General features: G+C 44.5%; 1 protein-coding gene across 10 annotated transcripts in view; it reads right to left on the reverse strand.

Moving 5' to 3' along the window:
* dmd (dystrophin) overlaps positions 1-24,065 on the reverse strand; it is a 2,667,466-nt gene that overhangs the window by 496,457 nt on the left and 2,146,944 nt on the right. For all 10 annotated transcript variants that reach the window (XM_038802261.1, XM_038802266.1, XM_038802267.1 and 7 more), the window contains one exon: positions 16,552-16,706. In XM_038802261.1, the coding sequence (XP_038658189.1) occupies positions 16,552-16,706 (155 nt within the window). The remainder of the gene's footprint in view (positions 1-16,551; positions 16,707-24,065) is intronic.

Here is a 24,065-nt window from a genome sequence, read left to right on the forward strand (position 1 = left end):
GAGTACAGTCAGATGAATTTTATTTTTGCAATTGAGTATTGAAACATGCAATCCTTTACTGCAGTGAGTGGATGAGGCAGATGCCATTGCATTGGCGAAAAATTACAAAGTATTTTAAACAGAAGAAAGAAAATATTAGGCTTTGAGAAGATTGCTCTAAAAAAAGTCAGAACATACAAAAAAACCTCTTTGGTTCTATATTACTCCAACAATTTTACTGCATTGAATCACTTGGTTCAATATTCTTAAAAATACAGATGTCATGCGTTGGCAGTTGGTATGTTGATCAAATCCCAAAGGGAAACTTGGTCAAGATTTTGCAATTTCCAATTTGGATTATTTTTTGCGAGAAATATGTGTACTGAAGTCAGAAATAAATATCCCAATCCTACCATTGGAGACTTTAAATATTAAATTAAAACATTTACTGACAAAAGAAAACTTAAGCACACAAAATTACAGTGACAGGTAAATTTAGTCTTGCAACATTTCCCAAAACGTTTCTACCTAGTTAGACTCACAAATAAACACCCCTTTCCAGGCCACAGTCCCGATAGATTCTTAGGGCACGATCTACTAGCCGCTTTGTATTTGAGCAAGAGCGCAATGCAGCCAGTAGATCCCAGGAGAGGCCTCTGCAGACTTTGCGCCTTGCAGGATATAACCAAGTTCCACGAGGTGTCGGAATCAGAATTCCACCCAAAGGGGTCATGACCAAACGGTGCGTACCTAAGTAGGTGTTCAACCTACTTAGGCAAGCCTACCAGGATCTATCGGCCTCCCCAGTGAGGCTGCAGCTGGGCGCCAATCAGAATTGGTCCACACAAACGTGGGCCTGGCGGAACGGCACCCTTGGTGTCTCCTGGGCCAGCAGAGGCTCCTGGGTGATAGTGCAGGTTACCCCCCTGCCTTCCCCCTGGAATGTGGGAACCTTGGCACTGCCCAGCTGACACCTTGGCACTTCCACCTGGCACTGCCAAGGCACGCAGATGACACTGCCAAATTGGCAGGAGCACTGCCAGGGTGGCAGTGCAAGGGTGCTCGGGTGCCAGTGTGGCACTGCCAAGGGTCAGGGCCTGAGGGGAGACATGCCCATGAAAGGAGAGTGGAGGTGGGTATGAAGGGTGGGGAGGGGAGGGGTGGTGCAGGACAGGGAAGTAGGGACATCTGGGAGGTTGGGAGGACTAACAGATGGGGATCGTGGGAGGGCTGTAGGACAACGTGTGGTGGGGCTGGAGGGGTGGGTGACATGACCATCAATTCACTAGAGACACGATTGGAAGTAAACTGTGGTTTTAATAGTCTTACAACTGAGCCTGCCTGCGACTGGAGGAACTGAGAGCAGGCTTATGGCTGCAGCACATTATACTTCCGGTAGTGGGAGGGGCCATGGGCAGAGCCAAGGGTGGAGTCCTGTACAAGCTCCTCATCTCCCCCTCTGGGCAGAGCTGCGCAACGGCTCACATACAGAGCCCACAAGGACATAACACAATGCAATACAGTGTGAATTACAATACAGTATAATTCACCACAGCGGGCTCCCATAGTGGGGTCTCCTCAATGGGCGGGGGGGGGGGGCGGTAATATTGCCATCAGTGGGTGTGGGGGGACCACAAGCTCACTTAGAGTTCAGCGCACCTTTTCAAAATGGCGGCCTGAACTCTGGGTTCAGACACCAGAACTGAAAGAAATTCTCAAAGGGCGCAATTCTCTGGAAAGATTTCAAAGTGTTTTGGCGAGCGGGACTGCCACGAGCTTCCCAGCGCTCGGCCCAATGAGGCCAGCAACACAATTAGTCCACTTCACGAGGTCGGCAAACTCGTTGCAAATGAAGACTCACCAGCAGATTCGCTGGCACCGCACTTGCCAACATGTGCTCACTTAACCACGATTACCAATTCCTTAAGTGAAGAATTCCCTGTTACCAATTCCCTATCACCAATATCCTTCAGCCGCATGGCCAGAGGCCTCAGCAGTCCAGTGGTTGTTGGGGCAGATGGGCAGGAACAAGTGTTGACCCCGGAACAGGTAAATGATCCAGGGATTGGCATGGTATTGCCATGAGCGGTTGCCCCCTGGTTGCCCCTCCCAGCGCTTAACCCCCCCCCCCACCCTCCAATGGTGGACCACCCCTGCAGATGGTCCCCCAACCCCCATCGAGCACTGGGGTGGCATGCCCAGCACCCCTGGGTTGTTTGCCTGTGACCAAAGGTGGCTACTCACCTCCTTGGCTCCCCACAGAAGCCCTTCCGTCAGGTTCATGTATTTCAAAAGGAGCACTAATCGGCATCAGTGTGATCAGTTTCTGGGGTGGGTGGCCACTGAATGACAGGAGGCCGTTGGATATGGGGTGGCTCTCATTAATTGTATGGAAATAGGGCTTAAATGGTGATATTCGTTCCAGATCCTAATTTCGCCTACAGGGGTGGGCCGGTTGCATTGCAACTTGGTTGGCGCCTCCACTGCCTCAAAAAACCCACTCACCCTAGCCTTAATGAGGTGCGCTGGAAACACTACCTTGAGCTGTGTCAGGCTCAATCTCTCACACGACGACATGGCGTTCACCCTCCGTACTTTGGTTGCCCTTTGTTGGGTTTATTACTATTCTTAGTAATATTATAAATCGCTTTGTTTAATCTAGTACTACCCTTAATTTTCCGAATAAATATTTCTTTAATTTGTTCTTTTTAATGAAAAATATATTGTTGAATAATTTTAATTGTTTATTTAAATAGTTCTCACTTTTCATTTACTGCTATGCCTTTTATTCTAAAATCCAATTAACCTTAGCCAATTGCCCAATCAACCAGAACGAGTTCTCTCTTCATGTCTATGTAATTGGTTTTGTTTACGTTTAATATTCTTGTTTTGGAACTGTGTTTGTCTAAAACTTAATATAGAATGCAATTGTCTCAAACTTAACATAGAATGCAATTGTATCATTGAATTTTCCCAGAGGAACCTTTATGATGAGATTACTAATTAACAGTACTTCATTACACTATACTAAATCTAAAATAGTTTAATCCCTAGTTGGTTCCACAACATAATGTTCCCGGAAACTGTTGTGAAAGCATTGCACAAGAGATTACCTTTGCTAATTTTAAGCATTCAGTCTATAAGATGATTCAAGTCCGTCACAAATATTATGTTACCTTTGCTCCAATTATTTCTTGCTTAATGCACTGTCCAATGGTATAACAACTGTTCGGGGGACAATAAACTACTCTTACCAGTGTTTTCTGACACTCTTAATTCCTTAATCCCCGACTGTTTCCTGATCTTCTAAACCATGAACTTTCTTACCACTGCCCTTTTGTCACCCTTTATTATCCTCCTCATCCTTTTCATTTCTGCCCGTTTTTCAAAATGTTGTTTACTCTGTGATATCTATTTTCCAACATTAGTCACCTTGTAATCATATCTCTGCATTGGTGATTATATAAAACCCATTTATCTCCATTTGTGCTGCTGGCTTGTTTTATTTACAAATGCATTGTGTATTCAAATGAAGTGTCTTTAATATGTTGTTTACTGCTATTACTTGCATGGACCTTACTCACTGAAATACTATAACTGTTGAACTCTATGTCCCTTCCTGGTCTGCTCTGCTTGCCTTTAGCCAAAGGTCTGCTTTGCTCTATTGCCTCAGCTTTTCTCTTTAAAATCATAAAACTCCCTTTGTCTAATCCCTCCTTCCCATTTGTTTCGAAGCACTTGCCACAGCCTTAGCTCTATGATTCACCAGAAAACCACAGAGGGTGGTGGGAGTCTGGAACTCACTTCCTGAAAGGGTGGTGATGGCAGAGACCTTCATAACATTTGAGAAGTATTTAGATGTGCACTTGTAATGCCAAGACATATAAGGCTACGGGCCAAGTGCAGGATATTGGGATTAGAATATTTAGATGGTCACACAGACGCTACGGGCCAAAGGGCCTTTTCAGTGTTGTAGACCTCTATGATTAATCCCTGCCTCAAATGGGGCCCAATGCAGGGAAATATCTCCTCTTTGCCCAGTACTGGTGTCAGTTCCTCATGACTCGAAACCTCTTCTTCACACATCATTCTTTGAGCTGCACATTTAATTCGCTAATCTACCTGATCCTTTGTCAATTGGCAGGTAGCTCAAGTAACACTCCAGAGATGATTAAATTTGAGGTCTAGTGTTTTAATTCAGACCCCAAATCCTCAACTCTCTCAGCAGAACATCATTCCTAGTTTTACCTATGTTGTTGGCTCCTACATGGACCATGACAACGGGATCCTTCCCCTCCCATTCCAATTTGAGATTTAGCCATGAGGAGATGGCCTTCACCCAGGCACTGGGCAGGCCTTAGGAACTCACAGTTGCCACTGCAACGAACAGTGGGCGGCATTCTCCATTCGGCGAAGCTGAAATCGCATTTGGCGATCGGCCAGAGAATCCCCATTTGCACCGATATTGGGGGTGGCACTGCATTTGCGATGCTCCGCCCCCTCGAAAATGGAGTACTCGATGAGTCGAGTTCCCAATGGTGTGGAACATTTATCCTTTTTTTCCCGTAAACCCGGCTTGACAGCTGCGGACTGAGTCCAGCGCCGCCACAAGTCGGGGAGGGGGAGCCATTCCGCGGGCGGGGGGGGGGGGGGGGGGGGGCGGTCCAGGGGTGGCGAGGGAGGTTACTGGGGGACAGTATGTGGCAGGCAGGGGCCGCGTGCTGCTGCCGCCGCCGTGCGCATGCGTGGCCACTGACCCGGCAATTCTCCAGCTGTATCTGCAGGTAAAGCCGCGGGCTTTACGCTGCGTGCCTGCTATCCCCCCAACAGATGGAGGATTGGTGGAGCTTTTGCGCCATTTTTCTGGTGTAAAACGCCACTGTTCCCACGCAGGCGTCAGCACTTATTCTTCAAATCGGAGAATCCAGCCCTGTGTCTTTCCCTCTGATTACACTGTCTGCTGTCACTACCAGATTCCTTTAATGGATTCCTGCACCTGGTGGAAAGGTCAGTTTGCCTATTCACCCTTCAGACTTGTTTAAACACAGGTAGCAGGTCTTTCATACCTGCTGGTTACAACTAAGGATCAAGGCTCCTCCAACACTCCAACCTGTCTCCTGATAACTGCTAGACTTGCAATCACACACTTCTGTCCTTGGACATTGATCAACTCTAACCTAAGGAGTAAGACAGCCTCATAGCACAAAGTGTTCCCCTCTCAGATGGATAACTATGCTTGCAGCTTGGACTCCAGCTCAACTTGTTTTGTTATGCTCTTGACGTAGCATAAGCTGCTTCCTTGATATGCACTCTGACAAAGGAAGGTTCAGACTTGGAGATAGCTTTAACACATTTATTAAACTGTTAACAATTTTCCTACTTGATTCAACTCTCCTGTTAATTCTGCTATAGCTACTCAGACTGATGAACCAGTCTGCTACAATCCACGTGGTGGGTGTGATGTGTTTCGAATCAGCCTTGTGTAGACACTGAGTGTCTCCACTGGAAAGAGGAAGATCATGTGTGCTGTGTCCTTTTATATGCGTTGGTGTAATGCCCTCCTGTGGTAGTGTCACCTCTGTGTGTGTCGTGAATGCCCATTGGTCGAGTCCTATCTTATTGACCTATTGGTTGAATGTCTGTGTGTCAAGTCTCTGGTGCTCTCTCTAGTGTCTATCTAGTCTACGTGTATTTACATTAACCCCTTGTGTATTTACAGTGATGCATATCACCACACAACTCGGCTGAACTTGCTTGAGCTGCAGGCACTTACTGTGGTGATTGCAACAATGGCCAATATGGTGCATTTTAGGTACTGAAGCAGAAACAGGGTTGTAAAATCAGTACAGTGACTTCCAGCATCACTATCACCAAATTACTGCCTGGCAGAGTAACTTAAAACCATCGACATTATTCTCTTCTGCTGTTTTTGCATGACCTTAGCCCGTAGTGGTGCAACAGTTGCCCTCGAAAATAAGCCTTCAGTCACCTGCTTAGCACGTGTATGCTTGACAGCTTGGCTGAATGTATTACCGATATGTCATGTGGTGAGAGACAGGCAAAAGATTTAGGACTGCAGCAACCTTTCCTGCAATAGATTTCCCCCGGAGCTTGGGTGCCAGTCATCTTAAAATGGATAATCAATTCTTGAGGAGGCTTTGTTACTCCAGTAGGCAGTGACAATGAAGGGCAGGGATGTTGACCAGGCCTGAGCAAATGGTTGAGAGGGTTAGGATGGATTTCAGGAATCAGCCCCCTACATTCTGCAGAACTTCAAGCAGAAGCCCTGTTCCTCATTTCTGCATTTGATTCCTTTGCTCCAAAAAGGCCATATATAGTGAAATTCCCAGTGAGATCACTATTGTTCAATGGCCAAGCTGCTTATTGAAATATCCTGACAAAATGATTGTCACAAGTCCACTACATGCTCCAATGTCTACGGTCATTGGCAAAAGAATGGTCGAAAGGTAGCGGTTTCTAAAAGTACCTGCCAAGAAACATAGCCGGTCAATTTATTTGCATGTTGAGGTCACAGCCTGTATTGCCTACTAACTTGATATTTTCTGCAAAGCAACTTGAGGCTGGAGGAATCTTAGCTTTTCCTCGTCAGCATTGGTTGCGCTATGTCGGTTATCATCTGTGGTTTTATTGGAAAAGGAATAGTTATAAGAGTTACAAGAATATCGTGGCCTGTAATAACTTTTTCCTGATCCCAGCTGGAGTGTCAAGGATACTGGAAAAACAAGTTCTGGTTTCTTAAAAGACAACTCCTTCTAATGGATAATGTGAAATGTCTCCTCTCACTAATGCACCTTATTGAATAGAGGTTGCTCTGGAAAGGTCTCAAGGACCCAGTCTCAAGGACCCAGGAGACACTGTCAGAACTTACCTTTTCAGAAAAATGGCCAGAATGTTTCTTTTCAACAATTGCATGAAGGGAATGATAGACTCAAAACAATTATTTTTCTGTAACTTCATCAAAAATAAATATTTGAATTTTTTCACTCGCGGATGTGCCTGATTTCAGTTAAATAGCATTGAAAGCAAAATGGTGTCAATCAAAGGGCTCAAATTAATTGAATGCAATTTCTGACTTTGTCCAGTTAAAGCCTCCTACAAACAACCTGTGAAGTGTTACTGCAGAGCAAATATTCAACAAATCAGCGGGGAAAAGTCAGTCAATTAGGAATCAAAATACTTTTTACTTTGGTAAATTAGTGGGATGCTAATTAATTGGACATGAATAGGGTTTAAAATCACAAATTCAATATTACTGTCGTGGCAAATATTCTACCAGAATAAAGAAATGACAAAAATGTACTTTTTTGACAAAATGAATAAAATATTACATTCATGTGCAACAGAAGATTTCATTTGTGGAAAGAATACTAAGACATAACTGCATTGCTCATCAGATTAAACTCTCATCATTGATTTCAATTGACACATTAATGCATCATAATTTAAGACTTGAAATCAACATGACAGTACTGGACTCCACTGCTTTTTTCTTATTACCTCAAAAGTTGCAGACCACTAGTATTCCAGCAGATAATTTGTTTAATGGGGTTTTGAGTAAAATAAATTCTAAATAGTTCTACTTTTGGTTGCTGTCTAGTGAGTCTTGCTTGAAAGTATGTGTGCATGGATGACTTTGTGTTTTATGCAGAAAGTTCCCACAGTTAAACATTCTGCCACCGCTCCTTCGATTCACACATTATGAATGTTTTTGTCTCTTATTGGCTTGGCATTTCATCTGCGTTTGTGCCTGTCCAGGAGATTTAGTGGTTCGAGGTGGGATACATAAAGCGTGCGGAGGCCACAACACATCACAACTATATTTTTCATACTTGGGGAAGCCACTGCCAGTGGAACTGTGTCCAGCAAGAGTCAAGAGAAGAGGAAAGAGAACTGGAAAAGGAAGAAACATACCACGTTGCTAAAATCAGCCATTAAATAATTCCCTACAGAATTATTGAATGCTTAACCTATTTGATCTCAGAACATCTACGTTGCCCTGCTGTTCTCATACAACGCTGACCTGCTGAGCTATGGCAAGTGTATTTCATCAGAGTTTACAGAATGTGGACTGTCAGCAGGTTTGAAAACAAAAAGACCCAGTAGCAACAAACTTTAAATATGTGGTGCGTGTCATGGTAGCAAATAGCTCATCCAAAACTATATGAGATCACAAAATAAGAATGTAGTGACAAGGGTAACATAGGTCAGTGATGAAATATTGTCAATCTAGCTGAAGGATGTGGTTATCAACAATATGTATGGCAAAATCAGATCACATAAAATGTCTTGAGACACTTGAAAAATGCTACCCTACAATATCCACAGTACATCCTGGCAGCTCAGAGGGTAATGAGAAAAGCTATTGAGATACTAAGGCAGCCTGTCAGCTTAACTGGACACTAACGTATGGCAGCAGCGAAGAAAATTAACTTTAAGATGGTGCAAAAATTACAATGACTGTGAATTCTGAACATATATCCAGGCTTTAGTTCTCAATTGCATAATTGCACCATTATAAATAAAGTCGCTTCATATTTTTTTACTTACACCAAAAACTGAATAGGGCCACCATGGTAACACCAGTTTTAGCATTGGGAATATGTGTGATCTAAAGGAATAGTCGTTGCTAGGGTTGAAAAAAACTCTTTCTCTACCTCGATCTTATTTACTCCCTTTGCTGAGATGACAATGCAGCTGAAGCCAAGTTCATCATAAACAACTTTTTTAGTTAGAGAAAATATGTGGTTGACCAGGACATGAAGCTGGAAATGCAACTACAGGCAGGAAGAAAACACAGTTAATGGCAAGGCCAATATTAAAGATGACATTCATCTTTCTTGAAGCTGGAAACAAACGAGTTTTTCTAAATACAAAAAAAACACCAATGGCAAGGTTAAATATGTTTTAAGTTTTATTATCGGGGCCAATGTAGAATTAATTCATTTGCGCCTATTTTGGACATGGGGACCATGATTGACAGTCTTCCCATGTCCAGTCAGATCAAGATGGGCAAGACAAAAAATTTGTCCATCCATCTCACCTGCCTGTTTGTGAAAATGATTTTGGATCTCCAGTGTCAGTCTCCTCAATGCTACCTATGAGTTTTACACAAAGTAGGAGGCGCCAGCACCAAAACATTGTGTGACACATCATGTGCTACAGATAGCCTGCTTTTTCTTAAAGAAGGATCCAAACTGATAGATGCGGCCTTGGTGGTATTGCAGAATCACAAAATCGTTATGGCGCAGAAGGAGACACTTTGCCTATTGTGTCTACACCGGCTCTCTAAATGGGTGTAAATTGAGAGCGGTGAATACTTAGCAAGACCTTAGTGCCCTCATGCATCAGTCGCTGAAAGTAGGTGCGCAGGTACAGCAGGCAGTAAAGAAGGCAAATGGTACGTTGGCCTTCATAGCGAGAGGATTTGAGTATAGCAATAGAGATGTTTTACTGCAAAGCGGCATGTGGCACAGTGGTTAGCACTGCTGCCTACGGCACTGAGGACCCAGGTTTGAATCCCGGCCCCAGGTCACTGTCCATGTGGTGTTTGCACATTCTCCCTTAGTCTGCATGGGTTTCACCCCCACAACCCAAAGATGTGCAGGTTAGGTGGATTGGCCACGCTAAATTGCCCCTTAATTGGAAAAAAACTAATTGGGTACTCTAAATTTATTTTAAAAAGGGAAAAAAAATAGATGTTTTACTGCAATTGTATAGGGCATTGGTGAGGCCACACCTGGAGTATTGTATGCTGTTTTGGTGTCCTTATCTGAGGAAGAATGTTCTCGCTATGGAGGGAGTGCAGCAATGGTTTACCAGGCTGATTCCTGGGATGGCGGTACTGTCATATGAGGAGAGACTAAGATTACATTCATTGGAATTTAGAAGAGTGAGAGGGGATCTCATAGAAACTTACAAAATTTTAACAGGGTAGATTCAGAAAGAATGTTGCCAATGACAGTGAGTCCAGAACTAGGGGTCATAGTTTGAGGATAGGGCAGCACGGTGGCACAGTGGTTAGCATTGCTGCCTACGGCGCTGAGGATCCGGGTTCAAATCCCGGCCCTGGATCACTGTCCGTGAGGCGTTTGCACATTCTCCACGTGCCTGCGTGGGTTTCACCCCCACAGCCCAAAAGATGTGCAGGGTAGGTAGATTGGCCACGCTAAATTGCCCCTTAATTGGAAAAAATAATTGGGTACTCTAAATTTTAAAAAAAATAGTTTGAGGATAAGGGGTAAGTAAACCTTTGAGGACTGAGGTGAAGAGAAATTTCTTCAAGCAGAGAGTGGCAAATCTGTGGAATTCGCTACCACAGAAAGTAGTTGAGGACAAAATGTTGTTTAATTTCTAGATGGAATTAGATTTAGCTCTTGGGCTAAAGGGATCAAGCAATATGGGGAAGGCGAGATCAGGGTATTGAAATCCTCAATTGAACCTGTCTCCCCAACACTTCCAGACAGTGAATCCAGACCAAAACCACAAGTTATGTGAAAAAGGTTTTTTTCTCACATCGCATTTGCCTTTCACAAATCATTTGAAATCTATAACCTTCCTTTCTTGGTCCCTTTACGAGCAGGAACAGTTCCTTCCTACCAACTCTGTCCAGCCCCCTCATGATTTTGAACATCTCGATGAAGTCTCCGCTGAGCCTCCTTTTCTCCAAGGAGAACAGTTCAAACCTCCAATCTATCCTCATAACTGAAGTAAGCGGAGTACAGATGAGTATGGAGAAGAGATATCTTGGATCCACAAGGGGTCGAGAAGGGCACCATTTAAAGAAAAGGAGAGTTCTCCAATGTCTTACCCATTTCTCCCTCAAGCAACACCACAAAATTAGTTTATCTGATCATTTATCTTGTTGCCATTTGTGGAATGTTGCTGCTGCACACAAATTGACTTGTGTTTACGTAACTAAAGCAGTGAATAGAGTATCAAACTGTTCTCACTGCTATGCTTTAGAAAAGTATCTTTCAAATAATTTGAGATGAGAAACAAACCAAAATGTCAGCTTGTGCATTTATGATGCTGTACAACTCTTCCAACTTCAATCAATGGCTATTTCTCTCATAAGTTCATAACATAAAGGGCAGAATTAGGCCATTCGGCTCATCGACTCTGCTCCGCCATTCGATCATGGTTGATCTCATCCTGGCCTTAACTCCACCGTCCTGCCCTTTCTCCATAGCCCTTCAACCCATCACCAATTGAAAATCTGCCTAACTCTTCGTTAAATTTACTCATTGCCCCAGCATCCACCACACTCTGGTGGAGCAAATTCAACAGATTCACAATCCTTTAGGAGACGTAGTTTCTTCTCAACTCTGTTTTAAAATTGCTACCTCTTATCCTAAATCCTAGAAATTCTTCCCATCTCTGCTACTTTGAAACTTGTTACTGCTGTTCCTAGCATGATTGACCACCTCCTTGCCACCTTCAAAAAGAACCACCCACTCATACTTTTATACTCAATTGCTTCTTTCTCCCCAGTAATGCTCTAGTCAATACATTCAACTAAAATACAAAAATGAGCTATATTAATACAAATTTCAACCATTTTGTTTAAAAAGGTTAATAACTGGAAAGGATTAACATAAGCAGCACATGATGATTATGTAATGGTGATATCACATCACATTTTTGAGTAACAGAGATCGGAAGGGGCAGAAATTCCAACCTTAGGCAAAGGTCCCAATATGTATATAGTGTAATGGTTCCAACAAACTACAGTCTCGAGCAGTTTCTTTTGGAAGAATAGACAAGTCTGGGCTCTGTGCACATTACGAAACATAACGGCAGTGGACAGCGAGTAAAAGACCCAGGAAACTTAAAGAAACAGCTGTAGATATGGCAAGTAGAATGAAAATGTAATGAATGTAAAAGAAAATTGCTTATTGTCACAAATAGGCTTCAATGAAGTTACTGTGAAAAGCCCCTAATCGCCACATTCCGGCGCCTGTTCAGGGAGGCTTGTACGGGAATTGAACCGTGCTGCTGGCCTGCCTTGTCTGCTTTCAAAGCCAGCGATTTAGCCCTGTGCTAAACCAGCCCCTAGAAAGACCTTTGAAGGAAAGATGAATGGAATAGGTCCAAAACTCATCACCAAGTCAGAGCATCACAGGTCCGGCAGATGCAAGCTGAGACATAGACCCGGAGTCTGAATAGCAGTAAGCAGAGACACAAGCTGTGAGTGCTCAGTAGAAGCATGGGATCCATACCTACAACTCCCAGAACCATTATGGAGCGCCAAAGGTTCGCCAACTGGCCCAGAACTTGAAAAACTGGAGAAAGAGTTCCATGCGATATAGAACTGTTTCTGGATGACACAAAAAAAAATCAAAACGACGAGGCCAGTAAACTATGTAGTTGGATCTGTGACGGACATGACGCTAGCAAGGCAGGGAGTTGGGAAGACTTTGATTTTTTAAGAAGTCGTTCAAGCATTTGATTCATATTTTAGCATCTGCAGAAATTAGAAAGGGCAAAATTTAACAAGAAAAAACAAAGACCAGGTTCATCAATGGTCTATACAGGCTGGCAGGGAACTGTGACGATGAATTCTTAAGGAGTGAATTGATTTAATGCAGAATCACAGTAAGGATGCTGGACAAAGCATTATCAGAACTCCTAGAGAAGAAAGACGAATTAACACCAGTCAATTCAATACAAATCGTGCGAAATACTGAGCTCAGGAAACAAAATCTGGTGTTTGCACGGAGAAGGCATGATCTTATGGAGAAGATCGATCAAGACCATTCAGTTTGTCAGCCATAAGAGAGAAAGCGCGTCAAAGCCTAAGCCCACAGAATCGGGGAACAGTACCTTAATTGCCATCTTGCAATGTCTTAGGTGTGGCTGGAACAAACCGCACAAGTGAGAAAAATGTGCAGCAGGGGGAGCAGAGTGCCACAACTTAACTGTCTGTCTTTCGAAAACAGTGGAAACCTGCAAAAAGAGGGAAAAATATGAAAGCTGAACCACATTCAAGAAGTGGAAGAACCACAGAGAAAGGAAGTAACCTTCTCAGGAGAGGTAAATGGCATTGAAAATAAATACTGGAATATTAAACTTGATGTTTATGGACACTCCACATGTTTTAAAATTAGACACAGGAGCAGGAGTTCTTGTTTTGCCAGGCAAAGTCAAATGGCTCAAGCAGGCTACATTTCAACCCTCAACCATCAAATTACAGGGCCCTGGAAATCAACGGCCGACTAATGGCAAAGTTGAAGTGTATAGATGAAAAAATCTTCAAACCTCTCTATGTCATTCAAAATCAAAAATGTACTCTGCTAAACAGAAAAGCATGCTAAAAACTTAAGCCGATTTAAAAAGTGGATGAGGGTGCTGAAAAGCATTATGGTAATACATTTAGGAATGTATTTCCAAAATTTATTTACAAGCCTAGCGAAGCTAAGGACCAAGTACTATATCAACATCGAAGCTGTTCCTAAACCAATCTGCTTCTTTACAGCGAGGAAAATTTCTCACCCACCCTTGGACAAAGTCAAGGGTGAAATTGAAAAGATGCAACTGCGATGGGTTGTATCACCAGTCAACCTGTCAACAAAATTGCGTTTAGGAATGGTCACGGTCCCGAAGGCAAAGGACTCTATATAGCAATTTGTGCGTATTTACCTAAACTAAATAAATCAGCGGCATGTGCGATCCACCTGATGGTCACGGTGGATGTGAGTCTTGCCAAACTAGTCAAGAGTATACTATTCACCAAATTGGATACAAAAAGTTGATATCGGCATTTGCCTCTGGACAAAAATGCAAATTGCTGACCACATTTATAACATCATTTTGTTGTTATTCTTCATAGGAAATGAAATCCATCAAATCCAAGAAGACATGGGATGAGTAATATGCCATTTGCCAAATGGACAAAATATTTGTACATGGCTCCACATGGGAAGATCATGACCGCAAAATTAGAACAGTCCTAAGAGTCTTACTGGATGCAGATCTAACACGGCGTGAAAAGCACGGGTTTACGAAACGGAAGACCAAATATTTAGGTCACATAGTACGAGCCACTGTTGACCCATAAAAACCAAAAGTAATCAGAGTTTCCACAATGATGGAATATCACTGAGCTTCAGAGATTCTTTGCAGTAGTCAACTGAGAAGGCAAGTTCCTATCAAATTTGGGGGAGGTCAATGAGCCATTAAGACAGCTGTTGGGACAGGGTCAACAGTCTTCTCTGAAAATCTGGCACATTGTGACCCAGAACTACCGACCCTAGCAATTGCAGATGCATCTTCAACAGGTCTGGGGACAGTATTATTTCAAGTGCAGAGAGACGGCAAGCATAGAACAGCTTACTATGCCTCAAGATCACAGAACACGTATACGCCACAATTGAAAAAGAATCATTGGAGAAACATGAGCATGCAAAGTATTCTCAAACAATTGTGGTTCGGATTGAAACAGACCTCATGGCCTGATCACGCCCCTGAATATGAAAGAATTTGGGAAAATGCCACCCAGAATACAGCAGATCAGATTAATATGACTCCATATTAAAAGTATGTTCAAGGAAAGCATCAAATGACAGCAGACATAATGTCGCAGATACCATCAGAAGTAATGGAAAAGAGGATTTACACCTTCATCAAGGGGGTGGAAGCACATACATCCCTAACGACTGAACATTTAGCAATTACTGCAAAGAAATAGATGGACATAAAGCAAGTGCAGCCACGGGATTACTAAAGTCTCCATATAAGAGAATATTGTCTGAAAGGCTGACCAAACTATATCTTCAATCATCCAGTACTACGCATACTACCAGTCTGAACAGCACAAGCACCTCACTGTCAGTGACGATTCACTAGTCTTCAATGGGAGAATAGTCATACCAAGAGCACTTTGGCTTGATATTTTTCAAAGACCTCATCAAGGTCACTTTGGGGGAGCAACATGTTGTACAAGAGCCCAGAGTCTGGTGGCCATTATTCATTCTATAGAAGAAATGATTTCTAATTGTCTTACATGTGCAGTCGACAGCCAACAGCAAAAAACATCTCCATCACCTTCGACTTTCCAGGCTGCGGGAGCGCCTGGGAATGGATTTATTTGATTTTTCAGGAGAAAACATTCCTTATTGTCATTGATTACTACTCAAGGTGAATTGAAGTAAACAGAATGCATAACATCATGGTGGAAGCAGCCATTTAATTATGGAAGACAATTTATGCAATAAATGGCATTCTGGACATTGTAGTGTACGACAACGGATTGCAATTTGCTTATGAGTTATTCCAAAATTTTGCAAAGTTATACGGATTTGTTCACACAATCAGTTCATTTTATTATCCTCAAGCAAATGGAGAAGCTGAGAGAGGTGTATGAAACATCAAAGATTTACTGAAGACGAATGAGGACCTTCATTTATTTCTTCCGTGTTACCGAACCTGCAACAAATTTGCAGTAGCTGCTAAGTGTTGAATAATTACAGATGCATATACTTCCACTACAAAATGGTTTCTCAACACCAGAGTTATTGATGGCAAGGAGATTGCGAACACAACTACTATCTCTGACACAGAAACTTGTACTTTTGGACAATACGGTGGCATTGTTGTATTGTCACTGGACTGGCATTCCAGAGGCCCAAGTTAATATTCTGGGGGCATGGATTTAAATCCACCACAGCAGCTGGTGGAATTTAAATTCAATTTTTAAAAATCTGGAATTGAAAGTGTGTCTCAGTAAGGGTGACTATCAAACTATTATCGATTGTTGTAAAAACCAATGGGTTTCACTAATGTCCTTTAAGGAAGGACATCTGCTGTCAGAACTTATAGTTCCTGGCTTCCACTCCAGGTAAATTTGGATTTCTTAATAAAAGAAAACCAACAGAAACTTGGACTTACTATACAGATCCTGAAGAGAGGGAAGAAGAAAAAAGACAAAGATCTAAAGCCACCCAGGCCTTGTAATTTTTTAAATTACAAAATTATTTTACACCAGGAGCAGACTGAAGACATTTTCTCCATGAGTCACATAGCTCTGAGTTCAAATCAGTGCCAAGATCACACTTGTGTAGCATTCACAAATAAATCATATTTGTTTATGTTTATGTTGTGAGAGAAAGGACCACCGACTAAAACCACAACAGAACGTTCTGTGGTGCCAGGCACAAAGGGCTGAATAGCCTTCTTTTGTGGTGTAAGATTCTACCAATATATTAACAAATAGCAGCAAACCTCAGACAAAAATTCATACCAACCTGAAAACTGTCTGTATGTTCACCAGCACCAGAAGCAATTCAAATGGACTGCAACATTATTCAGACAGCAGAGACTTTAAATGTAAATTATCAGTCCATTATAGTCCATTTTGAATGGGTAAATTATCTCATCTAGTACTGTAATCTGAAGCAATGGTTTGCGAATGGGATATACCCATTGAAGTCATGGAGCACAATGCTTTTACTCTGAAACTTCTGCCTTCTGAAGCTGTAAATCCCATAAACAGGTTAGATTTGATATCTTCTTTTGAAAGTTTAGAGGAAAAGGTAAGATATGACTTCAGATTACCTTTTATTAATAGCGGCCCATGAAACATTAATGTTTTCTGTCATCAGTTCCACCTTCCTGGTGTTGTCCGTGGAGTAATCCCGCAAAAGCTTGCGTGCAAGGTCATTGGCCACATCTACATTTATCTGCCACTGCCGCAGCTCCTTCATGAGTTGCTGGAAGATAAAAGAAAAAGTATTTCTGATATTGTACAGGAAACTATTCATGAAGGTTTAGAGGAAAGCACGGTAGCATGGTGGTTAGCATAAATGTTTCACAGCTCCAGGGTCCCAGGTTCGGTTCCCGGCTGGGTCACTGTCTGTGCGGAGTCTGCACGTCCTCCCCGTGTGTGCGTGGGTTTCTTCCGGGTGCTCTGGTTTCCTCCCACAGTCCAAAGATGTGCGGGTTAGGTGGATTGGCCATGCTAAATTGCCCGTAGTGTCCTTAAAAGTAAGGTTAATGGGGGGGGGGGGGGGTTGTTGGTTCACGGGTATAGGGTGGATACGTGGGGTTGAGTAGGGTGATCATTGAACATAGAACATAGAACAGTACAGCACAGAACAGGCCCTTCGGCCCTCAATGTTGTGCCGAGCAATGATCACCCTACTCAAACCCACGTATCCACCCTATACCCGTAACCCAACAACCCCCCCACTTAACCTTACTTTTTAGGGCACTACGGGCAATTTAGCATGGCCAATCCACCTAACCCGCACATCTTTGGACTGTGGGAGGAAACCGGAGCACCCGGAGGAAACCCACGCACACACGGGGAGGACGTGCAGACTCCGCACAGACAGTGACCCAGCCGGGAACCGAACCGGGGACCCTGGAGCTGTGAAGCATTTATGCTAACCACCATGCTACCGTGCTGCCCCGGCACAACATCGAGGGCCGAAGGGCCTGTTCTGTGCTGTACTGTTCTATGTTCTATGTAAAACTACGGAAGGGGAAGGTTTAGCTAGGGTTGGACTCATTGGTCTGTAACTTCCTCAAGAGTGGCAATCTCTGATGGATTGCCACACTGGATAAACTTACTCATGTTTGAAATTCCAAAGCCCCTGTCTCACCAACCTGAGGTTGTGTGTATCTGGGGTGTCCCGTGCAAGGCTGGGTCTAAGTTTTAAAAAAATGTTTTTAATAAGTTTTTGCATTTATTTGAAACACCATTGCCAGAGAAGAAAATGTAAAAAAGGGAAGAAATAAACAGGTATACAGGTACGAGGTATATTAACACTGGGCTCCCAGTAATCGGTTACCACAACCGTACTGTTTAACTATGTACAAGTTGTCCCATGGTATTAAAACATACTAGGTGTGTGGTTGAAGCCACTAAGAACTCACTGTTGTTTACCATGGCCACATCCATGGATTTTCCTTTCCCTTGGTACCATTTGGTTCTTCTGTCTAACTTCCCCTTTACTCTGGGTGGTTTCTCCCTTCCCCCCCTTCTCCTAACCCCCTTCCCTCCTCTCTTCTGTCTGTTTTAGTCTCCGCTCCTGGCTCACCACACCTGCACCTTTATCGATTGCTGGTCAAGAACAGGTTGGTAAATTGCTTCCATGTGTTCCGATCCTCTGATGGCAAATTTTATCTTTTCCAATTTGAGGAATTCTGCTGGGTCGGACAGCCTGTCTGTGGCCTTGGATGGTGCTGCCGATCTCCAGCTGTGGAGGAGTCTCTGGTGGGTGATCAAGGAGGTAAAGGCTAGGCCCAGGATCTTCATATTCTTCTTCTTTTTAGGATGCTTTTATGGATCCCAGGATTTGTTCCCCCACACCCCCACAAACAAATGCCATGATTACTTTTTCGACTTTGGTGAAGAAGGCCTTGGGGAGGAAGATCGGGTGGGATCTGAACAGGAAATGGAATCTTGGCAGCACGTTCATTTTAATTGTCTGCACTCTCCCCGCAAGGGAGAGCGGGAGTGAATCCCACCTCCGCAGGACTCTCTGTATCAGACTCGATAGATTTCACTTATAGATCGATGTCCGGTTGTAGGCTATCTGGATCCCTAGATATCAGAATTTTGTTTGGGCCAACTTGAATGGCAGCTTCCCCAGCTCCGATTACCTTCACCTATGTGTTCACGGGGAAGATTTCACTCTTGTTCAGGTCGCGTTTGTGTAACCTGAGAAGGTTTAGAACGTTTTTAAAAAAAAATCATTATAAGGGATGTGGACATCATTGATTAGGCTAGTATTTATTGTCCATCCCAAGATGTCCTTCTGTAGGTGGTGGTGAATTGCCTTCTTGAACCGCTGCAGTCCTTGAGGTGTCGGTACACCCACTGTGCTGTTAGGGAGGGAGTTCCAGGATGTTACCCCAGCGACAGTGAAGGAATGGCAATATATTTCCAAGTCAGGGTGGTGAGTGACTTGGAGGGGAACCTCCAGGTGATAGGGTTCCCAGGTATCTGCTGCTCTTGTCCTTCCAGATGGGAGTGGTTGTGGGTTTATAATATGCTGTCCCTTCGGAGTTCCATTATTCCTTTCATGCTGGCTAGGGGTTTGAGATGTAGAGGAGCAGGTCATCCACATAGAGTGAGACTCTATTCTCCCTGACTGCCCTCTGGATGCCTCTCCACCCCTTCGCTGATCTCTTTTAAAAAAATATTTTTATTCTCCATTTTCACATTTTCTTCAGAATTTTCACCCGACCAACAAACAGTAAACGGTAACGAATACAATGTCAATCCCCCGACCAACAACGATCCCATCTCCCACCATCCCCCAAACAACAGCCCACCTGACAATATAAGAATCAAATAAAACAAACCTTCCCAAGGTGGAAAAAAAGGAAAAAAGAAAAAGGAATCAGGAATCGCCTATGGTCACCATTGACATATAGAGTCCACCCCCAACCCACCTAATATTCAACGCCATCCAATCCCTGAAAGAGTACCATGAATGACACCCATGAATTGTAGACACCCGCCCCCCCCACCCAGACTCCTCCCCTCCACTTCCTCTTCTAAACTCCTCCCCCCAACCTTGGTTCCTTCCCCCAACTTTTCACTCCGGCTGGATTCACCGAAACCTGCTCTACCAGGTTCCGATGGCCGCAGCCCTTTCCCCCACCTCACTCCCGTTTACTGGCCGGCTTAAACCGGACAGCGTAGAGGCCCGTGCCCGGGTATCTTTCCCCCTTGCCCGGTCCCAGGAAAATAAAGAGATCCCCTTTAGCACACAACCCCAGCATACTCACCCAAGCCCCAAAGAAACATAATTCCAAATGAAAGTCCCATCTCTTCCCATGTCCAAATATATACAGCGTCGACTCATTTAGTACATACACTGACACACAGTGAAAAAATAAAGTTACATGTAGCTACATTATTATATGGCCATTGCTCAATTCTGCCACACTCCTTCTGCCTTCGCAAACTCCTCCGCTGCTTCCGCCGTCCCAAAATAAAAGTCCTTCAATTTGTAGGCCACCCTCAACTTAGCTGGATATACTATGCTGCACTGCACCTTGCTGATGTACAGTGCCTTCTTCACCCGGCTGAAGGCAGCCCACCTCCTCGCCAGCTCCACCGTAAAGTCCTGGTATATGCGTATACCAGCTCCAGCCCACTGCACCAACCTGCTTCTGCTTTACCCAGCACAAGACTTTCCCCTTCACACATTACCTACGGAAACACACACACTCTTACTACTCTTGGCGGATCACTCGCCTTTGGTATAGGCCTCCACGACTGATGAGCCCGATCCAGTTCATATCAGGAGGGATCGTCCGCCTCCCCCAATTGCTTCGGCAACATTGTGACAAAATGCTCCTTCAGCCTCGGGCCTTCCACCCCTGCAGGCAGACCCACAATCCTCAGATTCTGTTGCCTGGATGTGCTTTCCAGGTCTTCCATTTTGCCTCGCAGACCCTTGTTGGTCTCTATCGCCCCCCGCAACTCCTTCCCAATTGAGGTGGGTTGACCACTGTGCTGCGATAATGCATCTTCCACTTCCTTCTGAGTCTCACCTTGCTCCCGCACCTCCACCGCTGCGCTTGATACTGCCGCTCTCATCGGGGCAATCGCCTCCTCCAACAGCACTTTCAATACCGCCCCCATCTCCTTCTTCATCACTTCCATGTGCTTTGTGAACTGCTTTTCAAGTTCCACAACCATCACTTTGGTCATTTCTTCTGCTGTGAATGATGCGGCCTCCCCTGGTGCTCCAGCCTCCGCTTTCCTTTCAGTTCCTGCGCGGACTTTCATTAACCCCCTTTTTCACTGCCGTTTTCCTTCCAAATTTGGACATTTCTCCTCCCTGTGCCTTCTTACAGCCTTTTCAGCCTCCGTTGCCCCTGGGACTGGACATTAAAACTCCAAAATTTCTATTCCCAAGTGGTAACCCTCCAGTGTGCGGCTGCCTCCCGCCTGCCGTCACCGGAAGAATCGGCCCCTTCGCTGATCTGAGAGCAATAGCCAATGGCTTGATTGCCAGGGCAAATAGCGACGGAGATAAAGGGCATGCCTGCCTCTTGCCTTTGTGCAGTCGGAAATATTCAGAACTGGTGGTGGCGATATCTGTGCATACGCTCAACGTGGGAGCTCTCTGCTTCATCCATGAGGTGAACCCTGGCCCAAACCCAAACCGTTCCACTACCTCCATGAAATGCTTCCATTTGACTCTGTCAAGGGCCTTTTTCATCCAAGGGTCTGGGTTTTGTAAATAGTTACTCTGGAGTTAAAAGTGCTTTTTTCCCTTCCAGCTCTTTCAGAGTAACTATCAGGGTAAAACTGCAAAACTATCTGAAGTTAGCGATTTACATTGTTTCTGTTGGATGGTTCCCAGCCCAGAGCAACAGTCCAGGGGAATTTAGCACTTCTAGATAATTGCTGGGTAAACATTTATGTGGGAACTTTCTCGAGGGATTCCCCAGCCGAGCTTTGGGGTAGCCCCTAAATGTGATGCAGGAGACTAGGAAATTATGTCCCATTCTTCACACTCAAATTACTTGTGAGATTGTGTGCTCCCCATTCTAGTGTGACACAGATTTTCTGTGCAAGCTACATTTCACAGTAACTTCATTGCAGTGTTAATGTAAGTCTACTTGTGACACTAAGAAATATTATTATTATAAAATAAGAGGCAATAATTAAATACAGCTTTTCTCCTTTGTAATGACTGCAGGCTGACCCCTGCATTGTAGACATATGCAATGCTAATCTTGCTCAGATTCAAAAAACCTTGGGGCAGCACGGTAGCATTGTGGATAGCACAATTGCTTCACAGCTCCAGGGTCCCAGGGTCGATTCCGGCTTGGGTCACTGACTGTGCGTAGTCTGCACATCCTCCCTGTGTGTGCGTGGGTTTCCCCCGGGTGCTCCGGTTTCCTCCTACAGTCCAAAGATGTGCAGGTTAGGTGGATTGGTCATGATAAATTGCCCTTAGTGTCCAAAATTGCCCTTAGTGTTGGGTGGGGTTACTGGGTTACGGGGATAGGGTGGAGGTGTTGACCTTGGGTAGGGTGCGCTTTCCAAGAGCCGGTGCAGACTCGATGGGCCGAATGGCCTCCTTCTGCACTGTAAATTCTATATTATAGCGCTTTTCCCAATCCTTGTAATGCAGTTTTTTAAAAAATAAATGTTTGTGACTAATTCACTCCAGTCTAGAAACAGAAACAATTGAATGAACAAATTTTTCATCTCTGGTGTAGGTTCCTCTATCCAAGCTTTTTCAATATGTCTCACAGTACACCTGCTGTTCATTGTTAATAGTATGTGAAATTTAAACACTATTCCGAAAGGCTTTCTCATAGTCCCCTTTATAAATTTGACCCTCCTTCTATATTTCTTTAGGTACCTACTTTTATGCACCAGGCAAATTTTCCTTATGTTTTGGTTTCAAAGGTTTACTCCTTTGTGCAGCAACCTTGATTGTGGCACTTTTATTGTGAGACTTTTACAGCCAAGAATAGGTCTGTGTCACCTCCAGATTCAACATATTCCAAGGTTCTCCTGCTTGGATACGCACCCTCTGTAAACTATTTCACACCAAGTCACTCGTGCTCATCAATCTTATGCATACTGATTAATGTTGGCTTCCTTTTCCCAGAGGCCTCAAATGTAACATTCATCTTTTTAAAATCCTCCAGAGTTTTGCCCCTTACTGTCTCTGAAACCTCCACCAGCACAAAAGCCCCAAACTATCCATTCCATTCGAACCCCTTGCACAGATTTTATGGGGGAGAAATACAGCCCATTTTACACTCCACCCAATTTTCTTGTCCACTCAGTGGGTGATTGCTACCGTGGGTATTGTATTACAGCTGAGGAGCATTTAAGTTCCAATGTTTGTCGGACCCACAAAGCAGCATGGACGGAATCATCGCGCTCCTGAAAGAGTTTGGAGCCTTCTCGGGCTACAAACTCAACATGAGCAAAAGTGAGATCTTCCCATTACACCCGCAAGGGGGGGGGGGGGGGCAGCACTAAAGGGGCTGCCGTTCAAACAAGCCCGACATAAATTCCGCTACCTGGGGATCCAAATAGCCCATGACTGGAAAGGGATCCACAAATGGAACCTCACCAGCCTGACGGAGGAAGTTAAAAAGGACCTGCAAAGATGGAACACACTCCCGCTCTCCCTCGCGGGGAGAGTTCAGACGATCAAAATGAACGTACTGCCCAGGTTCCTCTTCCTGTTTAGATCCATTCCGATCTACATCCCCAAGGCCTTTTTCAAAGCGCTGGACAAACTCATCATGGCGTTCGTATGGGGGGGTAAAAATGCTAGGATCCCAAAGAAGGTCTTACAAAAAACAAAAACCAGGGGAGGGTTAGCCCTCCCGAATCTACAATTCTACCACTGGGCAGCAACAGCCGAGCGAGTAAGGGGATGGATCCAGGAGCCAGAAGCTGAGTGGGTGCGTGCGGAGGAGGCCTCCTGCATGGGAACCTCCCTCCGGGCCCTCGCCACGGCAGCACTCCCATCCCCACCCAAAAAACACTCCAGCAGCCCAGTGGTGACAGCCACCCTCCAATCCTGGAACCAACTGCGGCAGCAACTTGGCCTGACCAAAATGTCGAACAGGGCTCCCATCTGCAACAACCATAGGTTCAAACCAGCACTGACCGACGCCACCTTCAAAAGGTGGAGGCAGGACGGGGGGACACTGACAGTCAGGGACCTGTACACGGACGACAGGATCGCAACACTGGACGAACTGACAGAGAAATTTCAGCTAGCTGGGGGGAACGAGCTACGGTACCTGCAGCTCAAAAACTTCCTACGAAAGGAGACAAGGACGTACCCACAACCGCCACGACAGACACTACTGGAAGACCTACTGGACGCAAGTATCCTAGAGAAAGGGAACTGTAGTGACATGTATGACCGACTGGTAGATAGGGACGACACCGTACTGGACGCAACAAGGAGGAAATGGGAGGACGACCTGGGGATGGAGATCGGGTGGGGACTCTGGAGCGAAGCACTGCATAGGGTCAACTCCACCTCCACGTGCGCAAGGCTCAGCCTGACGCAACTAAAAGTGGTACATAGAGCCCACTTAACAAGAACCCGTATGAG

The sequence above is a fragment of the Scyliorhinus canicula genome, chromosome 7 (genome assembly GCF_902713615.1).
Source record: "Scyliorhinus canicula chromosome 7, sScyCan1.1, whole genome shotgun sequence".
Classification (NCBI taxonomy): Eukaryota; Metazoa; Chordata; class Chondrichthyes; order Carcharhiniformes; family Scyliorhinidae; genus Scyliorhinus; species Scyliorhinus canicula.